Source organism: Emys orbicularis, chromosome 1, assembly GCF_028017835.1.
Source record: "Emys orbicularis isolate rEmyOrb1 chromosome 1, rEmyOrb1.hap1, whole genome shotgun sequence".
Taxonomy (NCBI): domain Eukaryota; kingdom Metazoa; phylum Chordata; order Testudines; family Emydidae; genus Emys; species Emys orbicularis.
In genome coordinates this window covers 179800542-179828337 of record NC_088683.1, presented here as the reverse complement: position 1 = coordinate 179828337, position 27796 = coordinate 179800542, and the positions used below count along the sequence as shown (strand labels likewise).

The following is a 27796-nucleotide window of genomic DNA, read 5'->3' as shown; positions in this document are numbered from 1 at the left end:
TCAGTCCATCTTTTCCTCCTTCAGATTATTCATCTCTTCCTCCAGATTATTATGGTCAGAATAAGTGGGCTCAACATCTCCAGCCCCTTTCAAATCCACCCACAGCTCTTTTTCTTTCCTTTGATAGATCGATTCCTTGTGGGTTTGCCTGTTCTTGACATACAAGTAGAGGAGAGCAGCTATCAGGCCAAGGAACAGAATCAGGGGGTAGATTAGGATGAAGTGGAGCAGTGATGGAGACGAACAGATCCTGGAAGAAATTGTTGACTCTGCAAAAAACAGAAAACAATTGAACACCGCAGCTAATTGTACTTACTCCTCCTGCTGTTCAATATTCACAGCACTAATGGGGGATTATAGCTAATAGCCCAGTGGTTATGGCACTCACCTGGGATGCACAAGACATGGGAGAACTACATTCATGTCCCTGTTTTTCCTTGTTCAGAGCAGGGGTTTGAATGTAGGTCTCCCACATCCCAGCTCAACCAATCGGGTGAGTCTCTCTTTCCCTCTCACACCCTTCACAATAAACTTTCAGGTTTGGCAAATCAGCAGTTTCCAATGACCTGCATAACGCAGGCCACAGAAATGTCATCTCTGGCCTGCTTTAGCACAGATGATCAGAATGGTCCCTTTGGTGTATTCTAAGTATCTTTGTTTGTTGCCTTTAATTTTCCCCTTTATCCCATAAACACCCAGGCATGCTGCTATAGGGTTGTTCATGAGTTTGGGGCTGTATATGTTGGTTTTTTGATCTAGGATTGTTCAGAAAGTGACTAGTCTGGAAGCCCATGTGGTCTAGTGAGTTAGGCAGGACCTAGGAGTCAAGCAACCTGATGTCTAGTCTTGGTTCTGACACTGACTTTCCGTGTTTCACTGGGAAAGTCACTTCATCACTCTGAGGCTCAATTCTTCCATCTGTAAAATGGGAGGAATTTACCCCATCTCATAAAAGTAAAAGTACTATGTAAGAATTCTTCAGGCCAGGGAGTGTTAGCAGAGGGTCTAAAATTTAAGATATCCTGGCTCATTCCTCTCGATCACATGTCCTGTGGGATGCATCCTCACCAGGACACACACATTTTTCAAGTGAGTGGCACTTCCAAGTTTGTGTGCTTCGCAGTGAAAAATATCCAGCCTCTTGGAATTTTGTGGAAATTAAAACACTGAGGATGCAAAACTACTTGGCAAAAATACATATGCAAATTCCATGGCAATTTTTCAGCAATTACTATATTTCACTCAGCAACAACGAGGGTTAATAAATAATACACACAAAGGAACAGCTAGTGAAAGAAACATCCCGGTACCACAGAAAGCTAGCATCCAGTTACAAGGATGACTGAGATCCTAACCCCAGATGGGTGATGCATTTTACAAATCTTCAGCACCTCCCTAAACAAGTTTGAAATCTTTGGTTCTGTTTATTCAGTTTCATTGCTGCAGAATCCCTCTGCGTTTCTGAATTTTGTCCAGGCCTTGAACACACCCCAGTTTACTCCCCAAAGAAAGGTTGTTCACATAGTTGGCCCCACTGAAAACAGACAGGACTGGAGGCATCACCAAGAAAGCCTGTTCCCATGGGATTTCCAGGGGCTTTTTGCAATCTCTAGAGATTTGGATGACCACCCAAGAGTTTATCCAAACGGAATGAAAGCCCTGGTTTTTCTGAGTTTTTCCAAAAAAACGGAGCCTAATGAGAACACAGGTTCAAGCTCCAAGATTCAGGTTAGGACTGCGAGGGCTTGATCTCACAAGGCATTGAGCACTCGGTCCCAATCCAGCAAAGCACTTAAGCACAAGAATAGTCCCTTGGAAGTCAGTGGGGTTGTTCACATGCTTAAAGCTCAGCATGTGCTTAAGTGTTTTGCTGGATCGGAGTCAGTGCTCAGCACCTTGCTGGCCAAACCCCAAAACCCCCTCCCCGCCAGAGTTTGCGGTACCCAGCTATCACCACAAGGAGAGAGAAGAGAGGCTTCAGGGAACTGGGTGATTGCTGAACAAAAGCATCGTGAAGTATATTTTCTGCTGGCGGGCCCTCCTCCCTCCTTTTCTGTTCCCTATGTACCAGCCAGCAGTACTCCACGCACTTCTGAGCTACCTCCCCAACATAGCTCTGCCTCCCTTCCCTGCAGCAGGCTATTCCTGCAACCAACAGTGCAACTGAACCCTAACTTGCAGTCATCTCTGCTATTCCAGTTGTGCTCCCCTTTCCGGACCCTGCAGCAACCCTTGACCTTGGCTGCACGGGAACGTTGCAGAGACGCAGCAGAGGTTAGCTGGAGATGGGGAACGTCGTATGCAGGGGAACTGGAAATGTCCCGGGGGGGGGAGCGTTACCTGGAGGCAGCGCAGTGAGCCTCGTGTACCCTGACAGTTCTGACGCCCGTTGAACCCAAGCGCCACCGCTGTCCTGCTGCCACTCCTGCACCTGGCAGCAGTACACCCCAGCGTCGCCCGGCTCCACGCTCCGCAGCGTCAGGCTGAAGTCACCGAAGGATGGGCGACGAAGGTGCAGCCTCTCCACCATCTCCTCCTCAGCATAGTCCACCATGCCACTGGTGTGCACTTTCACCAGGGTTTTCATCCCAGAGTGCTCCATACCATGGAACCAGATGGCAGAGAAGAGAGAGGCTGGTTGGGAGGGGCCCTGCAGGAGGCAGCTCATGGTCACGTCCTCATTCTCAGTGGCTGTGATGCTGTGGTTTGTTTTTTCAACATGGAGCTTGTTTTCTGGTGTGGGAGGCAAGCGGAAAAGGCCTTCATTTAGGGACTGTGTTCCACAGCTCAAAGAGACACACTCAGGCTTGTTCGAGGCTGATCTGGGTCTCCATACAGTGTGTGTGTGTGTGGGGGGGGGGGGGGGGGTCAGTGTGGATGCCTGTTAAAGGGCCCCCGTTTAAGAACTGGAATCACATTCTTTTCAGGGTTGAATTGAAGTCATGTGACCTGCTCCTGTGTGAGGCGCTCGGGGCTCCTCCTACCGCAAGTCCTAACTCCCACCCTTAGTGCTCAGCCAGGGCTCCAGCCCCTGCCTCCATAGCCCCACCTGCTCACTTGGGCAGGTGACTCCTGCACCACAGTGTTCACAGGGTTCCTAATCGCTGGCTCAAGGCTCCAGCCTGCAGGACGCACCAGGCCAGGGAGAGGACATGATGGAGGTTGGAAGAAGCAATCCCTGCATAATTGATCAAGGAAGGCCTCCCACCGCAGCTGTATCAAGCGTGAGCTCAGTGCAGCTGGGGATCCAGCCTTTGCTTCTTCTGGCCATACATGCTGTGATAAAGGAAAGCTGAGCTCATGCTTCAGGGATCCCTTCTGGGACAGCATATTTACCTGAAACCTTGAACTCCAACATGGTCTTTCCCGATTCCTTCTTTCCAAGTGTGTACCAGCCACGGTCTGCTGACCACAGCCACTCCTCTACCAGGCAGTAATACCTGCCACGGTCACCATGATTCACAGACAGAATACGCAGCCAGAACAGGTCGCTGGAGACCCTCTCACTGTGGAATTTAGATTTCTGCATAGCAGAGCTGAACTCTGCCCCGTAGTCCAGGATGTTGCTGTAGTTGGTCCTCACGATTTGCAGTGGGGCTGCATCAGCTGGAGAAAGCGGTAGGAAGTACCAGGTAATGGCTAACTGAGAATCCCTCTGGGTCAGTGATGTGACACTGCATTCGATTTCTGTGTCTGCGCTACCAGAGATCTCCAGGGATCTATCTTCTGTGTTTACTCTTAGCTTGCTCTCTAAATCAAGAGGGGGAAAAAAAAGAAGTTACTATGGTAGCTACCAGGACTAGAACACCAGCAGGAAAGGGATCTATTTCCTGAAATGATGGCTTACGAAGCCAGCACTGGGGCCTTAGGAGAGAAGCTAGAGGGAACAAGTCTGAAATTACACATAAAAGGCTCTGTTCAGGTGTTAGAAATCCCACATTCTGAAAGACGCCCGGCCCCAATTCCAATCTCCTTTCTTTTAGAGTCCTTGCAATGTTTCGGTAATTTTTTTAAAAAAATCTTTGAACATGCTTTTTCTTTGCAAAGCCCCCATAAGCAACCTTACAATAACAAAGCTGTGTGTCCAACTCAGCCTTCACAAGCAACCCTACAAGAACAAGCCTGTGCACACACGTTCAAGCACTCAGGAGCAATCCTACAGCAAACCAATCTGCACAGACCTACCCATCCAACCACCAGGGATGAAGGAATGCACCAGTGAGAATCACAGAAGTCAGAGATAGAAGAGCTCCATGGTCACTGTCAAAGGGCTTGCCTGACTCACAGCACCTCCTGCTGGCCAAGTGTGGCTCTGTAGCACCCTGCCTCTGTTCTTTCAGACCAGATCAGTCAGTTACCCAGACCAGAGGAGTTCAAACATATACCACCTTTGTGGAGGCTAGTTTATTAACTCATTCTACAGGGGGTAACTTCTTTAGTCGCTTAAGTTCACACCCACTCTGGGCTCACGTAAGTGTCCTGGGGGCAGTTTTTTCCCTGCTCAGAAGGCCCTCGCCCCGGAGCAGGCTTGTACTTCAAACTCTCTCTCGCTCTCTCTCCTTAAGACAGGAGCTGGAGTTATAATTTAGGCCAGCTGCAGAGCCACAGCCAGCTTCTCCTCCAGCTGGCCCTATCCCCAGTCAGTCCCTTCACCCGCCGGCTAGGAGAGTTCATCAGGCACTCCCTTCTGCCCTTGGTAGAAACCGAACATACACAGTCCTCTTCCAAGAGCGCGTCCCAATTCACTGGGGAAGAGCAGAGCCCTGCCTCGCCCACTCTGTAAGGCTCCTGGTCCGAGGCCCTTAAAGAAACGACAACCTGGGTTTTCCCCAAGCCTTAACTATTGTCCCGGGATCATCTTCCTTCTCCCAACAGCTCGCTCTGTAGAGTGGATGAAGATCTAGGGAAGACAAAGTCCCAGAACGTAAGGGTCACACCACCGAAGAGGTGTTGACTGACCACTACAGTCCTTACTACCCTTAAAGGGACAGTCACCCTGTTACAGTCACCCAGCCATCTCCCTGCCCAGGCAGGATGGTTCCTTTCCAGGCATATTTCCCATATTTTAAGAACGCCAATTTTCTCAAGCGACTGGGCTTCCAGTCCTTCCCTTGAGAGACTGTTCTGCTATCTCACTGTCTGGAAATTTCCCCAGCCAGTCAATCCCATTACTTCTAGTCAGACCCCTGTGTACCATCCCAAACAATTCATCTGCCTTCTTGATATTTACAGTGGTAGGTGGGCCCTCCAGGCGGCATTGCTGGCATGGGACTGATGCCACGAGCCGATAATGGAGGGGAACAAACAGGGAATGAAGAGCCCACTAGTGCCCGTCCTCTTTGGTGGAGCAGTGGGGCAGGGAGGAGAAGATAAATTAACACAAAAGTGCAGCTTTGGAAACTGAACAATGAGGGCCTTTCATCTCAGACAAACTAAAGAGCCGGCATGGGTTTCACTAACACTTCCTGCCTCATCTGTCTGCCTTGGTTAATAACTAGAAATGTGGTAATATGTTTCTGAATGTCCCTAGTCATTATACCTGGTAATTGTTCAATTAAGTGCTGAATGGCTCGAATGCCAACAAAAGAAACATCCTAATCCCTCTTCAATTCTGCAACCGTCTCCCATTGGAATGATACTGAGGTGTATCCTGCTAATGCCGTCTCTGTTTATGGGGCTTAGTTCCGATTGCATCACCTGTTGCTAAATCAATTGGGAAAGCAATAAAATGCAGTCTCTCATGTAGTCCCCCCCATCCCCCATGCAACATACCCCACACACCCACACCCTGCTTTCTAAAGGACTGTTTATTTGAGATGGGGAGACTAGCCACAAAGCAGGGAGATCACGTCTTTGGGGACTTTTCTCCTTCCCTTCTTTCCCTTTTCAGGCTCTCATTCACCCTCGTAGACAGCGGGTGCTGAGCATATAGAGAAACTATCCCATCCCAGAAGCTGCAGGGCTGGATGGGTTGCACTGGGGAGTTGTTGCCTTACGGTTGGGATCTGATAGTCATTTTAGGGTGGGATAGAGGAGCTGGCAAGGGAGAATCTGTTGTCCATATAGATGGTTCCTGCATCCTGTCCTAGAGCCCCCCCCGCCCCCCCCCCAGATAGCAAGGATGAAAAATCAGGACAGGGGGTGGGGGGTAATTAGCACCTATATAAGACAAAGCCCCAAATATCGGGACTGTCCCTATAGAATTGGAACATCTGGTCACCCTACCCCCCCATACATTCAACTGGGACAGCTGTACTCTTTGCTGGCCACCATGGCAGAGAAAGCTGAATGGCATTGCCATATATTGAACATACAGAGGACTGGGGAGGATGGAAATCAGCTCTGTGATCTTTAATCCCAGCTATGATGGTCAGGGGAAGCTCAGGTAGGCAGAAGCATTTGCCTGTGAAGATGTAGATTCAACATCCTGCCACCCTGGGAACAGGACAATTTTACAAACACACATGCACGCACTTCAGTGTGAGTCAGGAATGGGTGCATCAAGGAACTATTAATTCATTGGGTAAGAATTATGGCTCTGATCATGTGAGGTACTGTGTGTCCTCAGCTCCCACTGATGTTATTGGGAGATGTGGGAGCTTGGCACCTTCCCCTATTCCTCAGGAGCAAGGCCTTTGGCCTCAAGGCCTGCTCCCGCATCCTCCCTTCCTTCCCCACTGCCCTGAAGGCTCCTCTAACATCCCTCTCTACATCTGGTGTCCCCCACAGCCTATCCTCTCCCAGAAGTCCCTCACTATTCAGAGCCCCCGCCATTTCCTCTTTCCTTTGGGGATCCCCTCAGCACCTCTATTCCTTCTCAGAACCTCAAGGACATTCCCTGTCTCCAGAGGTCCCCTCACATATGCCAGCACCTCATGTTTCCCCTCCTCCTCCCCTTCCCTCCCAGAGTTCCTCTGAATGACGCCAGTGCCCCAAAGAGCCTCCCATTCCCCCCAGCCCCACTGTGTGCCTCCCCCTTCTAAACCTAGGTGCTACAGCCCCTCAATTCTCCAGCCAAAGAGGAATGTCTCCCTTCAGAGCTCACTGTTGCCGCTCCTCGACTCAGATATCCTCCCTAACCCCTCTTGGGGCTTGGGTGGTGCCTCTGCCTCCCTCTCACATCTGCTAGCCAAGTCTCTCTCTCCTTTATCCCTGTCTTCCTTTCCCTATTCAATGCATCTACATCCCCCCTACCCCCCAACTCTATGTATTATTCCAGGGGTAGGCAACCTATGGCACGTGTGCAGAAGGCGGCATGCGAGCTGATTTTCAGTGGCACTCACACTGCCCGGGTCCTGGCCACCGGTCCGGGGGGCTCTGCATAAGAACAGCCATACTGGGTCAGACCAAAGGTCCATCTAGCCCAGTATCCTGTCTACCGACAGTGGCCAATGCCAGGTGCCCCAGAGAGAGTGAATCTAACAGGTAATGATCAAGTGATCTCTCTCCTGCCATCCATCTCCACCCTCTGACAAACAGAGGCTAGGGACACCATTCCTTACCCATCGTGGCTAATAACCATTAATGGACTTAACCTCCATGAATTTATCCAGTTCGCTTTTAAACGCTGTTATAGTCCTAGCCTTCACAACCTCCTCAGGTAAGGAGTTCCACAGGTTGACTGTGCGCTGTGTGAAGAAGAACTTCCTTTTATTTGTTTTAAACCTGCTGCCCATTAATTTCATTTGGTGACCCCTAGTTCTTGTATTTTAATTTAATTTTAAATGAAGCTTCATAAACATTTTAAAAACCTTGTTTACTTTACATACAGCAATAGTTTAGCTATATATTATAGACTTATAGAAAGAGACCTTCTAAAAATGTTACAATGTATTACTGGCACACAAAACCTTAAATTAGAGTGAATAAATGAAGACTCGGCACACCACTTCTGAAAGGTTGCCGACCCCTGTATTATTCTATATTTCTCACTCCCCCCGCCCTCCAATCTCAAATCCCACTGGAGACATTAGCACATGTCGCTCTCAAATTGAAAACGCAATACACCGGGATTGGCCTCATAAATGTTTCAGGCAGGTGGAAATGGCACGTTCCGCAGCCCGGCTCTTTGCAGGCTGCCACGTGAGAGTGAGAACAGCAGCGAGGATTTGGGTCCTACTGCGACAAGAGTCACGAAGGGGCGATAGAAAGAAGACAGCTGCTTTAAATGGGGTGGCAGGATGTTTTGCTGCTCTGTATTTCCCAGCAGATGACATCTGTGCTTTAAAGGTACTACGTGGGCTGTGAACGCAGGGACGGCTCTAGGGGCAGGCAAGCAGGGCAGCTGCTCTGGGGGTGCCAACTTCCAGGGGGGTGCCCTACCACTAGCCTTCCCCCCCATTTTTTGCTCCACTCCGACTGGCTGACCATTTTAACTCTGACTTTTTTGGCTTGACTGCTGGAGGGGGTAGGGGTTGGGGAAGGGGGAAGACAGATCGTTGCCAAAAAACATTTTCCACCCTGGCCAGCAAAATGGCTAGGGCTGCTCCTGTGTGAATGCATGGAATGGCTAGGCAGTGAAGAGGAGCAAGTGAATTTCTGTCCCAAGGGTCACCCGCTTCAGTCATCTGTTCTGCCGCCATGCACCCCTCTGACTGTTCCACATCAGATCCCATGGGCTAAGCAGAGCTGAGCATGGGCAGGACTTGGATTTGACTTCATTTCTTTATTTCTCCATCCTTAAAAATGCACCCATCAGAGTCAGCTCTGGGTATTAGCACAAATCTAATGCAACATAGATTAGCTCTTCATAACCTAAAACAGATTCAACCCCAGAACCTAACTGCTAAATATAACTGAAATGGCGCCTGCCTCCAGTCCAGATCCGGAAGTCTTATTCTGTGCCCTAAAGGCCAACACAGACTCTGCCTCAATCTGACTAAAAGTGGAAGGAAATTCCAGGGTTAAGAGGCATCCACTGAGAATACCTTGCCAGCAGGCTTTTAAATCTAGACTTGAGCACCAGCGGATCTCAGCTCTTATGGCAGAGCAGAGGGAAGGTGTTGCTTCTTCAGACAGCTAGGACCCAAACCATAGGGCTTTCAAAAGTATGCCAGCGTCAATGGCATGAGAACACCTGGATATCAGAGGAAGTGGTGTGATGGCTTAAAAGAGGGTGCTGTTCAATACTGAGCTAATCGCCTTAATCTCAGAGTAGTGAGCCATTTCTTAGATGAGACAAAGGCAAAGACCGTGATATCACTTGTGGTCATTAAAGATACTGGGCTTCCTTATTCGAATAGGGCTATGAATTCCAGACTCCTAGCCTAGTTATACAATCACATTCTGATTCCCTCCATTTCCACCTCCACTTTCAAAGGGTTACACTATTCGTCTTCATTTATTTTCCTGAAAGGCTGTGACTTTTGTATCCTGCTGGTCCATGTGTTGTGTCCCCTTCTGTGCCTGATCCACAGAAGATAGAGGCCCATTACCATTCTCAGCTCGAAAGGCAGGCTCTTTAGCTCAAACTATAACAACTCATGGTTAGCACTGAAGGTCCCTGGTTCAATCCCCTGTGATGGCCACCATAGCTGTGGTCTCATAAGAGTAGGCTCGTCATCTGAGATTCAAACTGTTAGTCTCTAAGGTGCCACAAGTACTCCTGTTCTTCCTCTAGATGGCAGCCTTGAGCATGGTAAAATAGCTGCTTGTCAGAGGGGGATGCTATTGCAGTAGTGGCAAATTGATTGTTGCATATAATTTGCAATGCACTCTGAGACTTTTGGAGACAAAGAGCGATAGCAAGGTCAATAATTTGAACTGAAAGAAAGGAAAAGGTGCATCACACTGTAACACAAATTCAGGCTAGCCTCATGGTGGCCTCATGGGATTCCAGATGAACTCATGAAAACTGGGACCTTTCCAAAAAAAAAAAAAAAAAAAAAGGTGAGGATGGGTTGTTAGTCCTAGCTAGCATTACAGCAACCGGGGGGGGAGGGGACCTCACTTTAATGTGTGTGGCATGGCAGTCTCCTCCCAGGAAATGTTCCAGAGAAACTGATGTGGGGTCAGCAGAGCTCACAAGGGGAATGTGCTCACATAGCCTGCTATTAACAAGGGACACTTGATTCCCATGAGAGGAATTTTTGTTGCAACTCCTCTAAAGATCATCCCCAAGAGGAAGCAGAGTGCTTGCTAAAGCCCCACCCCTTTTGCTTTAAGCTTCTGTCTCTCACCACCACATTGCTAAAGTTCAATTACTATAAAAAGCACACAGGCCGCTTCCCTCCATAGAAAGATGTGAAAGCAAAAACAGAACCAATTTCAATTTAATTAACTAAACAGAATCTCCCATTGACTGTCTCGCTTTGAACCCTGTCTGCTGACAATGCACTTTCTGCTCTGACAAGCTGGGGAACAGCTGGAGTATGCAAAAGAGCCTACCTGCTCTCTCTCTCTCTCTCTCACTCTCTCTCACACACACACACACACACACACACAGCAGCACCAGAAGGGCATCTCTCGGGGTTCTGGAAGAACCCATTTGGGCAAGTGCTAGAAAGGAGCTTTATCCTTCTCTCCAGTACAGTGTTAAGGTGCATTATGGGTAGATTTAAACTTCTTCTGAAGCAATGGGTATTGGCCACCCTAGGGAGGTAGGATGCTGAACAGTCAGGGCCTAAGTTAGATATAGAAGTGATCTGTTATCTTATAATCTAGCCTCCTCCTGCAAAGGAAGGATTGTTTCGTAGCCTACGTTTTCTAGGGGTTTTTGCCCAGTCTCCATTTAAAGGGTCCCAAACAATGGGGCTCCTATCTCCCACCTGACAATATTACTTAGCCTAGTAGTTTTCATTGTCAAAGTTTTTCCTGATTTGCAGCCTAATTTTTCTGTTACTCAATTTCATTCCGTTATTTCTAAGTTAATTTCCCTTCCCCAAACCCCTGTACCATCCTCTCTGGTACTTTTTTGTCCACCAGATAGAATCATAAGCCTATGACCTTCTTACCAAAACAGTACATAGCTACCTTTCCAATCAATCCCTCCATCCCCCTGATCATTTTTGTTGTTCTTCTCTCAACTTTAGTATCTTTCCAATACTGCAGTTTCCAGGAATGAATTCAACATCCTGGGGGCATACAGAGCAAGCCTAGCCTCTTCCTGCTCCATGACCAAGATACGTCTACATAAGTAACCTACAGCCTCCCACTGGTGTTTTTGGCTGCCATTTTAGATTAAAACTTTAAGTTTGCTGTTCACTATCACCCCTTGTTCCCCTTCAGTGTTACTGCTTCCCAGGGTCCTCGGGCTCACTGAAAGTCTGTATTCCAGATGCAAACCAGAGTGTCACAATGGCCAAATCCTCGGGGAAGGGAAAGGTGCAGCAATGATGGATGGCGTCCCTAGCCTCTGTTTGCCAGAAGCTGGGAATGGGCGACAGGGAATGGATCACTTGATGATTTCCTGTTGTGTTCATTCCCTCTGGGGCACCTGGTATTGGCCACTGTCGGAAGCAGAGCCGTCCCTTGGGTATGGCGAATCAGGGCAACCGCCCCATGCCCTGCACTTTAGGGGCCCCTGTGCTTTGGTAAAATCATGAGGAGGCAGGCGGGGAGGGGAGGCAAGGCAGGCGGGCAGGGTGAGGAGGCGAACAGGGAGGCGAGCGGCAGGCGGACAGGCAGGAGGGGGTGAGAAGGCAGGCAGATGGCAAGGAGAAGAGCGGCAGTCGGGTGGGGGGAAGGGCGAGGAGGCGAGCAGCGGCCACTGGCAGCCCCCCTACCAGAACCTCCCCATCCCCTCAGCGCCTCCTGCCCACTGTCGGGCCCTGCTGATCAGCACCTCCCCCTCCCTCTCAGCACCTACTGCCTGCCATGCATCAGATGTTTTGCAGCATCAGGAGGTGATGGGGGGGAGGGGAGAGAGGCAAGGGCGCAGTGCACTCGGGGGAGGGAGCGGAACTGGGCGGGAAAGAGGCGGGGCGAGAAGAAGCAGGGCGAGGGTGGGGCCTTGGGGAAAGGGGTGGAGTGGGGGCAGGGCCTGAGCGGAGCCGGGGGGGAGCACCCCCTGGCAGATTAGAAACTCAGCTCCTATGCCCTGGGCCCGGCACCCCCCTAGGAACGACCCTGGTCAGAAGACAGGATACTGAGCTAAATGGACCTTTGGTCTGACCCAGTATGGCTGTTCTTGTGTTCTAAGGAGTGATGGACCTATAGGGAGTCATGGGAGTGGGGCTGAACAGGAGAGGACATATTAAAATACACTACAGCAAGCCCATTACTTATGACAGCAGAAAGCTCAAGGTTTCAGTTTTTGGGACTGCATTCCCTATAAGCCAAAGGCCAGGTCTACACTAAAAAGTTGGGTTGACCCAGATATGTTGCTTAGGGGTGTGAAAAATCCACACCCCTGAGGGACGTAGTTAAGCTGACCCTACCCCCTGAGTAGACAGCGCTAGGTTGACCAAAGAAGTCTTCCATCGACCTAGCTACCGCCTCGCAGGGAGGTGGATTAACTATAGTGATGGGAGAATCCCTCCTATCCACACTGAAGCACTACAGCGGTGCAGCTGCAAAGTTGTAGCTGTGCTGCTGTAGCAGTTTAAGTGTAGACATAGGTTAGGTGGAAAAACTGGAAATATTTCATGCAAAAAAGACTGATTTTTCATGAACAGAACTGGTACTAGGAAATCCCCATGGCAACAGGGACACAGTCCTAGGCTCATGCTTCAATGGCCTAGTGGATCAGGCCTGGACAGTCACCATGTATTCTCAAGGGGCCAGATAATTAGCTGCTGTAAATTCATGTAGCTCTATCCATTTTGATGGAGTTAAACTGACCAGCTGAGGAATTAAATTTACTAACAACATTCTATGGTCCCATATGGGGAATTTCAGTCTGTGACTCCCTACAAGATACTGGGAGACTCCCGAGAGATACGACACAGATTACAGATCCCTATCAAAGTCCTGGTTACTGACAGAGAATCAGATATACAGATGCTGTTTAATCTAGGATGTACCATGCCTCAGAGGGATCCTTCCCAGCCACCGGAGTCAGAGAGTACCAGAAACAAACCCCCAAACCCACTCAGCTTCTTTTTCACAAGCCATGACACCTCCCAAGTAGGCTATATTGGCCTCTAGTGTGTATAGGCTTGTAAGAAGAGAAGAACGTGTTGTGGATACATTGCACAAGCGGACACTGGAAGGCTCAAGGGATTGGTAGTAGGGAATGGAGCTTTTTCCATCCAAGTCACTGGTTCCTGTCCAACCCAGGGCAGTAGTGACCATATGGTAGCCATTCGGGGGCCTAGTATAGATATGTAGCCTGGAAGGAACCTCAATAGGTCATCTAGTCCAGTCCCCTGCACTGAGGCAGGACTAAGTATTTTCTAGTGAAATAAGGTGGTGTTCATGTCTCAGACGCTCCTCCACTGGCCCCGTTTTGTGACAGTGTGAGCAGAGAGGCCAAAGACTGAATAGGCCACGGAATGAACTCCCACTTTGCCCCAGAGGTTAGGGTTAAAGCCCACCGGCAAGCCTGGGTGGTGGTGGGGGGATATCTTCAACAGCCATTCCCCATGTTGTACCCATTCAATGGATAACCAGAGGCCTGCACTCACCAGCACTAAGTTCACTTTAAAAACATGCGTAACAGCCACGCTAGATGAGGTAGAATTAATACAAGCAGCACCTGCTGCTGTGGCCTTGGTGCATGATCCAGCCCGGAGGGGTTCTAGCAGTTTTAGGATCGTGGAGACAAAGTAACTGCTAGTTACATTCTTTTTGGATTTATGCAAGTCACACAGCTCCTGAGAAAAGCATTTGCTGCAGCTTACCTGGTGGATTGACCTTTATCTCCACAACGTTAGACATCACAGCAGCAGCTGCTGCCATAGCTGGGTGTCGTGCTTGCTGGGAGCTTCTCCTCCAGACCTCCACCTCACACCTGTACCTGCCTGCATCCTGCTCTGTGGCACTGTGGATTAGAAGTTGGGAGGAAGATGCAGCTTGTGTGACTCTGGTCTTCCTCTGAAAGTGAGGTTGGGCAGCCCCCCACTCGATGGTGCCACTGGGCATGATTTTGATCAGCTGTTGATAGCCACTAATCCCTAGGATGGGCTGGAATTGCCAAGTTACCGATACTGGCACTGGGGTGATGAGATAGGGGGCAGAGACCTGGCAGAACAGTTCAAAATCCTGAGTAAATTTGACATTTGCTGTTCGGCTTATCAGTGTGGCTCTCAAATCCAAACCTGTTAAGAAGGAAGCACATCATTGGTACTGGGTTTGTAAGGTTATAACAGAGATTGTACAATCATTCTCCCTGCTTTTATCCCTTCACATGCAGCACTATCCTCCCCTGCCGGGAGCTGTTCCCACACTGATTGGGTGATTCGGGGTTTAGCTGTTTATTTTACAAGTGAACTTTAGGCTCATGATATTAGGGAACTAATAGCACTGTCCTGATCATTATGCAGGAAGCGTTGACCCAGCTTCCCTGCCATTCCACAGCTCTGATAACACACCTTGCTCCTTCCTTACCCTTCAATGCTATTTCAATCAGGGCTGCCCTGCTCTGTCAGTGTGCCTCCATCATGACACGGAGCCCCCAGGCTATTCTGGATCATACAAACATTGCCAATAAAATTCAGTCCTGATTAAAGTCATCCATCCCCTGCTCTCCCATTCCTGTACCCCTCAGTTCTGCGAATGCATCTCGCTCCTGACGTGTACCCTGCTATTCCACTCCTGATTCCATGCTCAGCTCTGGCATTGTGCCTAAATCCTGAGCTGCAGCATCTCCTGCTATTCCAGACTCAGGTCTGAGCTACACTTTTATACTGGCATAGCTATGTGGATCAGGATGTGAAAAACCACACTCCTTAGTGACAGAGCTACACGGACAAACCCCCAGAGTAGACACAGCTATGTCAACAGAGGAAGGCTCCTGTCAGCACAACTACCATAATAGGGAGATGGCATTCCTGCACCGGTAGAAAAACTGTCAGCGTACACTGCGTCTACACTAGAGGGTTCTGCCAGCACAGGCTCTGCAATGCAGACAAAGCCTTGGGTCCCCCATACAGCTCTGCCAACACCATACCTCAGTCCTGCCCTGCAGCACAGTCTGGAATTCCACCACAGCTCTAACAATGGAAGGGTCTGGTTTGGATTAACGACTGGTGCTTCATTTTGCCAAGCAGGCTTTCCCCACTGATCATCTGCAATATTTATCTACGTATTTATTTCACTGTTTAAAATACAGTGGCCCATCCAGTGCTACAGGCGCCTATCCCATAAACTAAAAGTCACAGCGTGGACAGAAAGAAAGGTGCCTAAATATATCCACTTCAACCCACACCCTCCTCAACAGCCAAACGGGGAAAAAGAAAAGGGCCTTGCCTGGAAAAGTTAACCAAGCTAGGCTCTGGTGGGCAAAGAGTGTTCCAAAATCAAGGACCCCTCACTGAGGACTCTTGTAGTACAACTCAGCAAGACCTTTTGTTCAGTTTCATTTCCATAAACAATTGTGGCAATAGATTAATCACTTCATGTTTCAAGAAGCTGAGGATCCAAAAGGGTTCCTGCTAAGTAGTAATTGGTATTTACACAGTGCCTGGCATTCAGGGACCTCAGAGCCACGGCCGGTGCAAGGAAGTTTCACGCCCTAGGCGAAACTTCCACCTTGCCCCCCCCCCAAGCCCTGCGGCAGCTCCCCGCCCCCCCCCCTCCGCGGCAGTTCCCCCCCCCGCCCTGAGGCACCCCCTCCATGGCAGCTCCCCCCCCCAGCCGTGCAGCAGCTCCCCACCCCAGCTCACCTCTGCTCTGCCTCCTCCCCGAGCACGCCACCCCCACTCTAATTCTCCTCCCCTCCCAGGCTTGCGGCGCCAAACAGCTGTTTGGCGGAAGCCTGGGAGGCGGGAGAAGTGGAGCGGCTGCGCTGGGAGAGGGAATCTGAGCCGCACGTGTCAGCACGCCGTGGGCACCCCAGCCCAGGAACGCTGTAAAAAAAAATTGGGGGCACCACTTTTTGGCGCCCCCAAATCTTGGCGCCCTAGGCAACCGCCTAGTTTGCCTTAATGGTAGCAAAGGCCCTGCTCAGAGCACTTTACCAGTTTTCATTGATAACTTCTCAAAACAGACTGCATGGCAGTCAGGTTGTATTCCCCCCATTTTACACTTGGGGAAACTGAGGCACACAGCTGTTAAGTGATTTCTCTAAGGTCACATAGTAAGTCAACGGCAGAGCTTGGAGTAGAACCCAGATCTCTTCCTTCTCAGGCCCAAGCATAATGTAAGGAAGGGATTCTATCAACTTACTGAGAGGGTTAATGGCTACTGATGTTTCCTGTGCCTGTTTCCAGCTCCTGTCCATGGACCACTCTGTCACTTCACATTTGTAAGACCCTCCATCATTGGTGGCTGAAGTGTTGTAGATCGCCAGGGTGAACGTGGTAGAATTAATCTTCTCTAGTCGGAGGTCCCTATTAGCGCTGCGTTCCTGGTAGGAGGGGCCCGGCCTCAGCATGCCATCCCGTTCCATCCCAACTATGTGCTCCGGTTGATCTCCACTCTTTTGCAGATGCCACCAATTCACCGAGAATGGGCTTGTTGCTCCACTCACCTCACAGTGAAGGATCAAGGTGTCTCCTTCCACTATCTGCCTTTCGCTGCTGAGCACAGACACTTGCATGTGGCTTTCTGTGAAAAACAACAACAGCAATTACCTTTCCAAGCTAGTCAGAAGTATTCTTATGTTACACAACGTGACAAGGTAAATCTCAACATAAAGGGTAGGGGGAATTGTCCTGAAATTTGGAGCCATCTTTTCAGTACCCTAAAGTGCATTTCTTTCTGCCAGTGGCATTCCTGGAGCCGTCGCATTAGGGAATGTTTCATGAACACACTCAACTGGCAGACTCTGACTTTCCCTCTGCCTGCTGCATTGAGACAGGCGAATTCCGGGCTCCAGTGTGGACACATCTCTTGTCAGCTCTTCATAGCTGAGCCAGATGCATTTAACTTTCATTTTAAAAGGGTTTTTTTTTTAAGTCACAAGAAGAGTTATGACAAATATATTAAAGAAAACAAATTATTCTCTTCAGGTTCTTGTACTGTGCCGATCACCCTGGCATTTGAGCACCTATGGGTATTAAATAGAATGTATGAGCTGTCATGGCTACAAGAGGCCTGCAGTAAAACACCTAATCCACACGCCAGCTTTTACCTACATGTCACAGTGCGTGTTGCACCCTCTGAGGAAAGAGCAATTGCCTCTGTTTAAAAAGAGCATGGGTGAACTGGAACAGAAAGTGAGGTGTCCTTTGGAGAGGGAGCTGAGCTAATAGGGAAGGACAAGTCGTGCCGAGCCATGATGAGGGAAAACTAGTCAATACTTGCAGAGACACCAAAGGATGAGAAGGAGTAAAGGGTACATCCCAAGCACGACTGGATGATCAAAGCAAAAGTCAGTCAGTCAGATACCTATTTTCACCTAGCACAGTTGCAAAATTCACACAGCATCATTGCATGAACAAAGCCAAGTAAATACAGAAACAGTAAGAACTCTTCCAGCTTGGATATTTTTCTAGAGTGGACTCTTGACTTATATGTGCATGACCTTCATTATTATTTGTGTTCCAGTAGTACTAGAAGCCTCAACTAAAACAGGGGCTTCATTGTGCTAGGCACTGTGTGTACGAACACACACACACACACACACACACACACACACACAAAGCATAAGAGACAGCCCCTGCCCCAAAGAGCTTCCAATCTAAACAGGCAGACGCAGGATGGGAGGAGAGTAGTATTATTGTCCCCATTTCACAGAGAGATTAAGTGATTTGCTTAAAGTCACTGTGGCAGAGCTGGGAATTGAATCCAGATCTCCTGAGCCCCAGTCCAATGTTGTAACCACCCCTGACAGTTTATTCACAGGTACACCATGGTGATGGTTGTCTGCCTTTGCAATGTTGGGTAGAACAGCATGCCATGGTAGGAGAAGTCATTGGGAGTGTCAGTATAGCTCATTTAGCCATCCTGGCCTTAAAACAAATAATACTGCAGTATTCTACAATAATAGCCCCAAACACAGCAGTATTAATACTGGAAGCTGTCAGACTTTGGACCATTACCACATAGGCTATTGTAGCCAAATGCTTAAAGTGGTCTGAAAAAAGTTTGTGTGTGGGGTGGGGGGAATGGGGTGGCTCATAATCTGGGAGCAGCATCTTTGGTAAGACAGTTCTTAAAAGTACATCTCTCAACAATCCGGCTTGACTTGAACTTTTTTTGGGGGGGTGGGGGAATCTGCCCCTCCCTCCCCCTGCATCTCCCCACATTTTAAGCACTGATTGTACCATGCATAAGCATCGGCAATAAAAAAGGTAATAAGTAGAGAGCCCTGATGAAATTGAGAATGATCCTATCAAACGTAGGATCTCAGTCACCCGGTGTGCACAGGCAGCTGCCTCAGAAGAGGTGGTGGAAACCGCAAAAGGGATTGTAGGTGAGAGGCAAAAGACTCTTATGCCTACTGGAGAGAGGATGCAGGTCATCAGGACACACTGTGGGGGTGACCCGGTGAATTGGTGCAGACAGTGAATTAGAGCGCACACTTCCCTTGCTGCAGTAGAAGTGTTATGTGTGCCAGCATGAATACTTTTGTTTCTATCACTGTACCAACCACTACAGCCCACCTGCCCCTTTGGGGGACAGCTTCCTTGTGCCAAGGCAGGAAGCCAAATAGCAATGGAACCCAGACCAGGGACCTTTTTCAGATTTCATTTAGAAGAAAGGGCATTTAATTTCACTGACCTATTGGCTTCACGTTGACATCAATGCCTGACGACATCTTGGACTGGATGGTGGAAAAACCTGTGGAAGTCTTCTCCATCTCTGAAACCTCACAGCTGTATGTGCCTTTGTCTTTCAGCCCCACCTGGTATACTTTGAGGATATACATCTCATTGCTTTTCTTCACCATTTGGAGCTGTCCCAAGGCAGCTCTCTCTTCATACTCCTTCAAGGCCAGTACCCCATGTGGGTCAATCCTGGCTACTTCTACTCCTTTGAAGAGCCAAACCACTTGGAACCATCGGTTCTGGCTATTCTGGGCTTTCACACAGCAATTTACCTGCAAGGGCTTCCCTTCTGCAAGGAAACTTTCAACAGCAGCAATATTAGCTTGGAAATCTCTGTCTGTGGAAAAACAAAAGCAAGGTAAGTGTATGTCAAGAGGCCCTGGTTCAATTATCCCTTCCTATTACTAGCTTCATTAGAGTCAGGAGGGATCTCTATCAAATGGGTCTGTTAGTCCATTTCCTTTGGATAAGATTCTCCCTTCTTGGAGGGAGAAGTATTTTTAGGTCTAATACAACATAGACTAACTTCCACCCTTACTGAGGCATTTGCCAGGAATTCTTAGATTTGAAACAAAGCCCAAAAGGCGATTCAGGACAAGATTTTAATAGAAACTGGTCACTGCTGAGTGAGCAGGGAATATGGTCCCCTACCAAACTCCCATGCATGGAACTCATGAAATCAATGAGAATTCTGCGCAAAAATCAAACGCAGAACATATCTCTGTCTGTACACAGGTCGCATTTTTACATGACCATTGGGTTGACTATTTAGATTAATACTACACAGACATGCCTAGCTCCAAGGGAAATACCATACATTATTGTCCAAAGGTAAAAATACAGTAACTCCTGAGATTTACAGCTGCTTTAAGTATTTATTGCAAATAAGTTATGCTATGGTTTTAAATGTTTGGCTCATAAACAATTCAAGAAGAAATGTCCTGATTCCTGCACATATGCTTGGTATTCCCAAATATTGGCTGAATTGTTTACAGGAATAATGAGATCTAGAGGCCTCCAAGTTCAAACAATGTGTAAATTGTTCAGATACCTTGATGATGAGTGTAATATACTAATCTAAGTAGAATAGAATTCTCAGCCTATAGGGAGTTTCCAAACTCTTTACTTGGGCTAATCCCTATTCATGAATCATAGCATGTGATTGGTAACTGAAGTTACATGGTATTTCTGCTTCCTGATTGGATGATGAAACTTTAAACAGGAGAATAATAAAAAGCAAATATTCTTGTCTGCTATGAACGTTCATATGAACTGCAGTTGTTCTCCAAACAATGGTGCACACAAAAACCTCTCCTATGAATGGGAACAAGAGGTACAAACTTTGTCAAACCTGCCAGCCATTCCTAATTAAAATCTACGGTCATTAAGAGAGTTTTTGCAGTGTTTGACTGGTGCACATCATGGCATCTTGCCCATAGCTCAGTGAACTGTTTGAACCATTTAGCTCAGTGGGTTTCAACTTGTAGTCCACAGACCTTTGGGGGTCCTCAGACTGTGTCTAAGGGGTCCGCAAAAGTTTGTTGTTACCATATAACAGTGGTTTTCAACCTGCGGTCCGCAGACCCCTGGTAATGGGTCCACACCTCCATTAGAAATTTTTTAGGTGTCTGCAAATGAAAAAAGGTTGAAAAACACTGATCTAGCTATTTGCTTCTTTGGTTTCCTGTGGTATATCAGGGTCTTTACTAGACACCAGCTTCCTTTACCACACACACTAAAACCTGATCTTTCCTCTCCACCCAGGCCATTAACTTTGGCCCAAACCATGATCATTTCTCACCTCAACACCCTCCATTTCTCACCCTCAACACCATCAACACCCTCCTTTCCTCTGGCTGCCTTACATCTCAAATCAGCCCCCCTTTTCCAAAATATTTCTGTGCACCGTTCCCACCACATCACTTCCCTAGTCAGACCTCTTCACTGCATTCCCCAGCAAGCTCCAGCTCCTCGTCCTCACTTTCAAGAGCCCGTATCCTCCATTAAGCTCCTTTCTCTCTCACTGCTTTAGCTTCCCCACCTCACCCCAGGCCTGACCTTCTGCCTTTGCTCCCTTCCCACCTTCCTCCATGCTACCTCTGTGCTTGCCATAATCCCCTTTGTCTTGGGCAACAATGCCTCAATGCTGTACCCACTGCAGTCAATGGGAGCATTGCCTTCACTTGTATCTGGGAAGCTGTTGGTGTTGCCAACTCTCACAATTTTATGAAAAGTCTCACACTATTGGGTGTTTTTAGTGGAGTCAGGTGATTATATGAGAATCTCAGCTTTCAATTTAAAAAAAAAAAAAAAAAAAAGTGTTTCTAGCCCTCATGGTTTCAGATAAAGGTTTGAAAACTTGAACCCTAAAGGCTCAGATGCCCAAAGGCAAATAAGAACCCAAAGTTTGTTTTAAAAGATCATGATTTTTAAGCTGATTTTAAAATTTGTCAGGGATTAACTCATGATGTGTGAGTTGGGGTAGGCAATATTGAGTCATCCCTCCCCCTCCCTCAAGCACTTCTGATCATCACACACAGGATTTTTGTACATCCGAAGCCATTCTGTCTTCTGCCTAGAGCCCCTGTCAATCAAATGTGACAGGACCTAGAACTTCAGAATTTTCATTCACGTTAATGCTGTTGTGTAAAGTGACATTTTGTGCAGTGGCTTTAGAGACACACAACAGGCCTGACTCTCATTTACACAAAAGGCACCTTTGTAGAAAGGGTAAGCACATGAGTTAGGATCCCTCTGCAGCCCCTCAGATGGGAGCTGTGGTATTTTATAACGACAGTGCGTCTCACCGATGGGCTGTGGGCATCTTACCTCGGCTTCTGACAGTCAGCAATGTCTTTTCCGTTTGTTTCTGAGTTATATCTTTCCAAGGCCCACCAGGATCCTGAATCCACTCAACCGCCTCACAGTACACTTGGCCCTGGTCAGAGGGCTGCACTTTGCCAATAGACAGCTTGTATGTGGTGTCCCCAACCTTGTCCAGCCGGACATCTGACAAAAACCTCTGCGTGTAGGAGGAGCCCGGAGTCAAGACGAAATCCTTGGACAGGGAAAGGATCACCATGGCCTGAGCATCTCCTGATCCCTGGAGATGGTACCAGGCAACAGAAAGGTGGGTGTGTTGAGTTGTGGATTTTGACACCTCACAGGTGAGCTCTAGCGGATCTCCTTCCACTAGGGTGAGGGCCTGCGGTATCATGGTGGCGGAGAGAGTGTCGGGGATCACTAAACACAACAAAAACACAGCCATGCTGGTCACAAGTGGAACAACTCTCTGTCTAGATATAGTTACCCTGCTTATCAGCCACACCCTTCTCCTGGTGCACGGATTTCCACTCTGTGGTGTTAGCAGCTTTCTCTGCTGATTGCCACCGATACATAAAGGGGCTCAGCACCTGGGTGGGCAGAGCTTGTCTCCTTTGCTGCAACGCTCTCTTGCGCCCTCTTCAGTCAACCCGGGCCAGTGTTAACTGCCTCCAAAGAGAATCAGGTGTAGGCGAAAGAGTATGGGCTGGTACACCACAAAGATAAAGGGAAAACATGGGGGAGGTACCCCAGAGGCCCCATGAAAGTTACCACAGAGCCTCTCTCTCCAGGGAATGCTGCACTGTCATTTACACAGGAGAGTGCAGAATAAGGCATTTTCCTTTGCCTCTCCCATCCAGTCATGCTTCCCCCTCCTCCCCCATTCCCAAAGATGTCCCTTAGGATGGTCACCCTTTCCGGAATGTCAATGGGCATCCCACATGTGTCAGAGTGACCCTGTGTCCTATAGGCCTGGTCTAAAGGATGCTGAGGGTTCAGTTTTGAGGGCCTTTGTACCCATGGAGATATTTTGATGTGATCTGCTAGAGCTCTGTCATGACTAGGGGTCCAAGAAATGAGGTGTGGAGAACACAGCTCCCCTTCCTCAATGAAGAGCAGAGCAGCAGCTTCCCTTCCTTTCTCCTTTTCTGGCTCGGGGGAGGGGAGCTCAGCTCCTCCTCCCTAGTGGAAGTGAAGATTCACCAGGAAAGGAACATGAAGTGGGAGCCGCTGGAGGGGTTTGTGACTGGCTGAGGCCCCCCCAGCCTTCCCACCACTGGGTGGAGCAGCAGCAAAAGCCCCAGATGCAGAAGAAGGGAAGGCCCAGCTAAGAGGCCCTATTCACCTCCTCTCCCACTACCACACCATCTGCCCCTTCCCTCCAAGAGAGAAGACACCTGTCCCCACCATCTCCCTCCCTACGGGGGGAGCAGCCATCTGATGTCCCTGTGCTTTTTAGACACTGCACTTCACTGGCCTCTCCCTTCACTAAACGGGATGCTGACATACAGGGTTTCACTGCCAACATGGACCACCACAGCTGGACAGCGTCAACAGCAAAAGAAAAGCAAAACCTGAACCGTCCTATCTGGCCACCCTCACCCAGTGCCTCAGAGCAGCCGATGGAAGGTGGCTGAATGGCAAGTATGAGGCTAGCAACCTTCTCTAGCTCTTACCTGAGAGGTTCATCTTGGCGCTGTAACTCCCCAAGTACCCCTCGTCAGTGGTGGGTGTGTGGCACTCGTACTCGCCGGCGTCCTGGTCCTGGAGCCCCGTGATGTGCAGCAGGGCAGAGTCCCCCTGTACCCGCTCTACGTAGATCTCCCCACTCCGCACACGCTGGGTGTAGATGGCGTAAGGGAAGGAGGGATCCATGGTGCTGATAATCTGCACTTCCCGCTCTGGGGCAGATGGCAGGTAAATGGACCACTGGAAATTCTGCTGCGAGGGCCCCTGGTAGCCACTGACATTGCACCAGATGGTGATGTTATAACCTCTAGCCCGGTAAAGACGTCCTTCCTGAACCAGCACTACTCTCTGGCCAACGCAGAGGCCTGCTTATAAATGAAACAGCAGTAGTGTTATGTGGCAATGCAAGTTCTTCTAGAGGCACATCCCAAAAGAGGGGATTTGGGTTTTAAAAATACCTGGAATCTAAGTTGCAGAAGTGGGGTGCTTGCAGTCACAGGCTTACTTCACTTGTGCATTTACCACAATTGTGAGAGCAAATCAGGTATCAGCACAACTGTCATTTATATGTGCACATACAGCTGCAGTAACTGCATGTTCAAACTGAGAGCCTCACATTTTAAGGATCAGTGTCCTTTTAATGATTATTCTGCCCTCCTTGGTGCTGCTTAGACCTCTGTTTGGAGGGGAAGAGCAGAGCGACATGGCGTTGAGATGGATGCCCCACAGTTCTAACGAGACAAAGTGGGGCCAGTTCAGAGGAGAGCACCAAAGAGGATAACAGGTTTCAGTGGGGTTCTATGAAGAGGTTAAGAGAACTGGGCATGATTAGCCTGTAGATAACACAGCTGGGGTGAGTGGATATCAGAATTGCCTATCAGTATGATAAGGGATGTTAGAAAGAGGGCAGAGAAAACTGATCTCACTAGCCAGCATGGACAGCTGATGGGCTGCAAGTGCAGTGGGGGATAAGGCTGGTTTGCCATTAGAAAAACAGCTATAGGAACATGTCAGGTGAAGAGATGTGCCAAAGGAGGCCTCATCAGAGCAGGCAGATAAGGACATCCCCGCAGAGGTGAATAGCCTGCAAGGCCAGTTCACCCCTTAGCCATATGGCCCATCCCCCTTCTGTCTGCATGCGGCTGAATGGAGTGGGAAAGGGAAGCAACAGGGTCGTCTACTCAGCTGGTAGTTTTTCTCCCCTCATTACAAGTGGAGTTCTCAGAGCAAGTTGTTTTACTCTTTGAGAGTCCCAAAAAGGGCTTGTCTACACAGGGACATTGACCAGAATGGCCATTCCAGAGTAGCTCCCTGTGTGGACATTATGCTAGAAGAAGAGGGCCTTCTTCTGATTGGACTTTGGCAGTAGATTACACTAACCCAGAGCAAGGCATTTGTATTCTGGAACACAGTGTCCACCTGGGGAGTTACATCAGTATAACTCCAGCCCTTATAGTCCCACCCTGCGCTATACTGGAATAGCTTCCCTTGGAGATAAGCCCTTAGTCTCCTGAGTAGAGTACAAACAACAACATAAGCAAAAGGACCAATAACAGCAGGTGCAGCTCCCTAGGGAGGCTGTGGGATGGAATTTATGGGGCAACATGCAGGTCCAGTGTAAGCTCATGATAAATGGGGGTATGCAGCAAGGTTATGTAACGTGTGCCAGTCGGGCATTCAGCGGTTGTACAAAATGGGCCAAATCCTGCCCCACTGAAACAGACAGGAGTTTTGCCATTTACTTTGGAGAGATTAGCATCATATTAATCAAGGGCCAACCAGGAACAAGCCCCATTGAGCTAGGCACTGCACAGAGAGTAGTAGGGGGTCCTGCCCTGGAGCGCTTCCAGTCCAAATAGCCAAGACAGGGCAGGGGAAGGGCTGTCACGCACAAGCAGCGTGAATGATGGGATGGCAGCAAATGTCACGTTAGCGCCACAAGTTTTTGTTTTTGCTCTTTCAGTCAGGAGGGGGCCACGTAAATGGACAGAAAAGGGAAGGGGGCGGGAACATCGAAGGGGGAGATCAGGAGTAGCTCAGCCAGGGGAGCATAGCAAGAGGAAGCAACTAAAAGGAGAGTGACAGAAAGCAGGCCCACCTGTCCATGCTCACGCACCTCCGCAGTGCTCTCAGCACCCCTGTGGGCCATGCTAAGCCACGGAGAGGGGGAATCTCTGTCCATTACTGAGCCCTAGCGCACCTCATTGCCAGCTGCAGTGGCCAGTGCGACAGAGAACCCCAGACACACCCAGAACCCCAGGGGCCGAGTCCCCTCCCTGAGAGGAGCCAAAGGAGTGAGTGGCTTTGACAAAAATCAGCAAAGGGGGCTGGATGGCTTGCACGTCTAAGCCCTCCCTTTGGCCTTTACCTACACCCCCTCTCACCTCCCCCCGCAAGTGCTGAACAGAGAGGAAAACCAACAAGCTCCATGACACTCACCGAGGACGAAGAGAAGCAAAGCGGCTGAGCGCTGGATGGACCCCATTACAAACAGGGGCAGACAGGTCCTTCCCCTGCAGGTGGCAGGAAGTTCTCCTCAGACAGCTGCAGCCGCCAGGCCCTGCAAGAGCCACCGGATGGAAGGCGGCCGGCTCACGCTATGGTTTCCCTTTTTTCAAGGAGGGGGGGGCAGAAAGAGGCTGGCAAAGTGACTTATTTCAGAGCCACAAAGGCAGGGTCCCAGTGCACAAAACTAAGATGTTACGTGCCAGATGCCCCCATTGCCTCGCCCTGCTTTGGTTGCATCTCACCTGGTGCTGAGGTGCAGCCTGCTTAGACTGTAAGTCTCTCAGTGCAGGGAATGTGGTTTCTCTGCTGTCTGTACAGCACCTAGTGTGCAGTGCGTGCTCTGCAACGGATGATAGAGATCACCCCCCTCCTTTGTCATGTGGCCACCATTAAAATGCCCACCATACAGCCCCATGTGCCCGACACTGGGGTTCGCACCGCTGTGTTTGATTTTGTTATTAAATAAAAACAAAACCTAAAAAGAGACCCCAACCAAACAAACCAAAACAGACCCCTCCACACACACCCACCACCCAGCAGAGGGAGAAGGGCCAGCGATTCCATAGAAGACCACTTCGGGATTTGGATACTGCCCCTCTATTGTGCATGGAAGGTGCTGAGGAGCAATACAAAACCCTTACTTAGATCCACTGGGATTCACATGACCACGTGTGGCCAAGAGCGTGACCTCACATCTCACACAACAGGCAGCGTGGCACCTCCATTATAGTGTTGGGGCCCGGACTCCACGCTGGCTCCGTTTGATTGAGTCACCAACGCCATTCTTGGCCACCTCATTTTCCCGTGGGAGAAGGGAATCTCTCTCATATCCAGATGCTGAGTAGGCCCAACCTGTGCGGCTTATTAGCACTCACAGGATCACAGCCCCCTTAGTGGGACAGCTGAAGGCCTGCCCGCTGATGTACTAATCTCCACCGTCAACCCCACTCTGCTTTAAATCTCAACACAGATGTCGTTTCATGGCTTCCGGGGCCTCATTGATGAGGGATTTCTTGAAAGCCTCCCCTCCACTTATCTGCCTTGCAGCTAGGAAACAGCTGCCCCCCCACAGCTCCCTTTAACACTATGAGGCGGGTTAACGGGAGAGTGGAGCACCTGCCCCACGGTTCTCTATGACCTCATTAGAGGCTGCGTGCCAAAAGCGGGCGTTTGCTTCAATTAACTTTTATGGTCAGGCGTTGGAAATCCCTGAACAGGCCTCCTGCTTCCAAAGCTTCTGGGACCCCTTTCTCCAGTTGCTGAGGAAATGGTGGCCACAGAGTAAAACGAGACACCCCCCCACACACACACTCAGCAGTCTGCACACACCCATGAAATGTGCCTGAGCAAAGCAAGGCTGGTGGAAAGGCAGCCATGTGCAAGAGGCTCAGCAAAACCCATGGCATCGGCAAACATTTGAAGAGACCCAGAGAGCGCTGAGGGGGATGGGGGACTACAATGGAAATTGAGACTCCTGGTTTTTGGAGCCGTGGCAGCAGGGTCCGACATACAGTTACAGAGGGGAGCACTGCTGCTTCTCTTTCCTTCTGTGAGAGAGAGGCAAAGCGTTGCGTCCTGGCCAGTGCTGCTTTCCCATTCATTTCGACGGGACGGTTTGGAACACCATGACCTCTCTGGCTTTCAGCTTCAAGCTGCCCCCTACAGGGCATCCTGGGGTCTGTCCACACCATCTCTATGCACACCCGGAATGTGCAGGAGAGCAACACAGCCTGATGCATGGCCCAGCCCAGGGGAAATCCAGCCCCCCCCCCCCCCCCCCCAGGCATCTGGCTAACCCACAGAAAATGGTTTGAATTAGAGGGACTTTCTGAAAGGAGTTTTCCGTAGGAAGGCTGTTGACACAACATGGTTAGTCGAGAGTTGTGTAGCTCCCCGCAGCACTGCTGGGGTAGCGGCTGCAATAGAACATTGGTTTAGGGACATGCCGTTGGAATGCAGATTGT

General features: G+C 49.3%; 1 protein-coding gene across 1 annotated transcript; it reads right to left on the bottom strand.

The window, feature by feature from the left end:
- Positions 1 to 25809, bottom strand: CD101 (CD101 molecule). The gene is made up of 9 exons (XM_065420906.1): positions 25764 to 25809; positions 23312 to 23689; positions 21642 to 22055; positions 18766 to 19149; positions 16267 to 16647; positions 13782 to 14198; positions 3337 to 3750; positions 2341 to 2733; positions 1 to 269 (listed from the first exon to the last, which is right to left on the bottom strand). The coding sequence occupies exons 1-9, from the start codon at positions 25807 to 25809 to the stop codon at positions 1 to 3; spliced, it is 3096 nt and encodes a 1031-aa protein (XP_065276978.1).
- Between the last annotated feature and the right edge of the window lie 1987 nt (positions 25810 to 27796).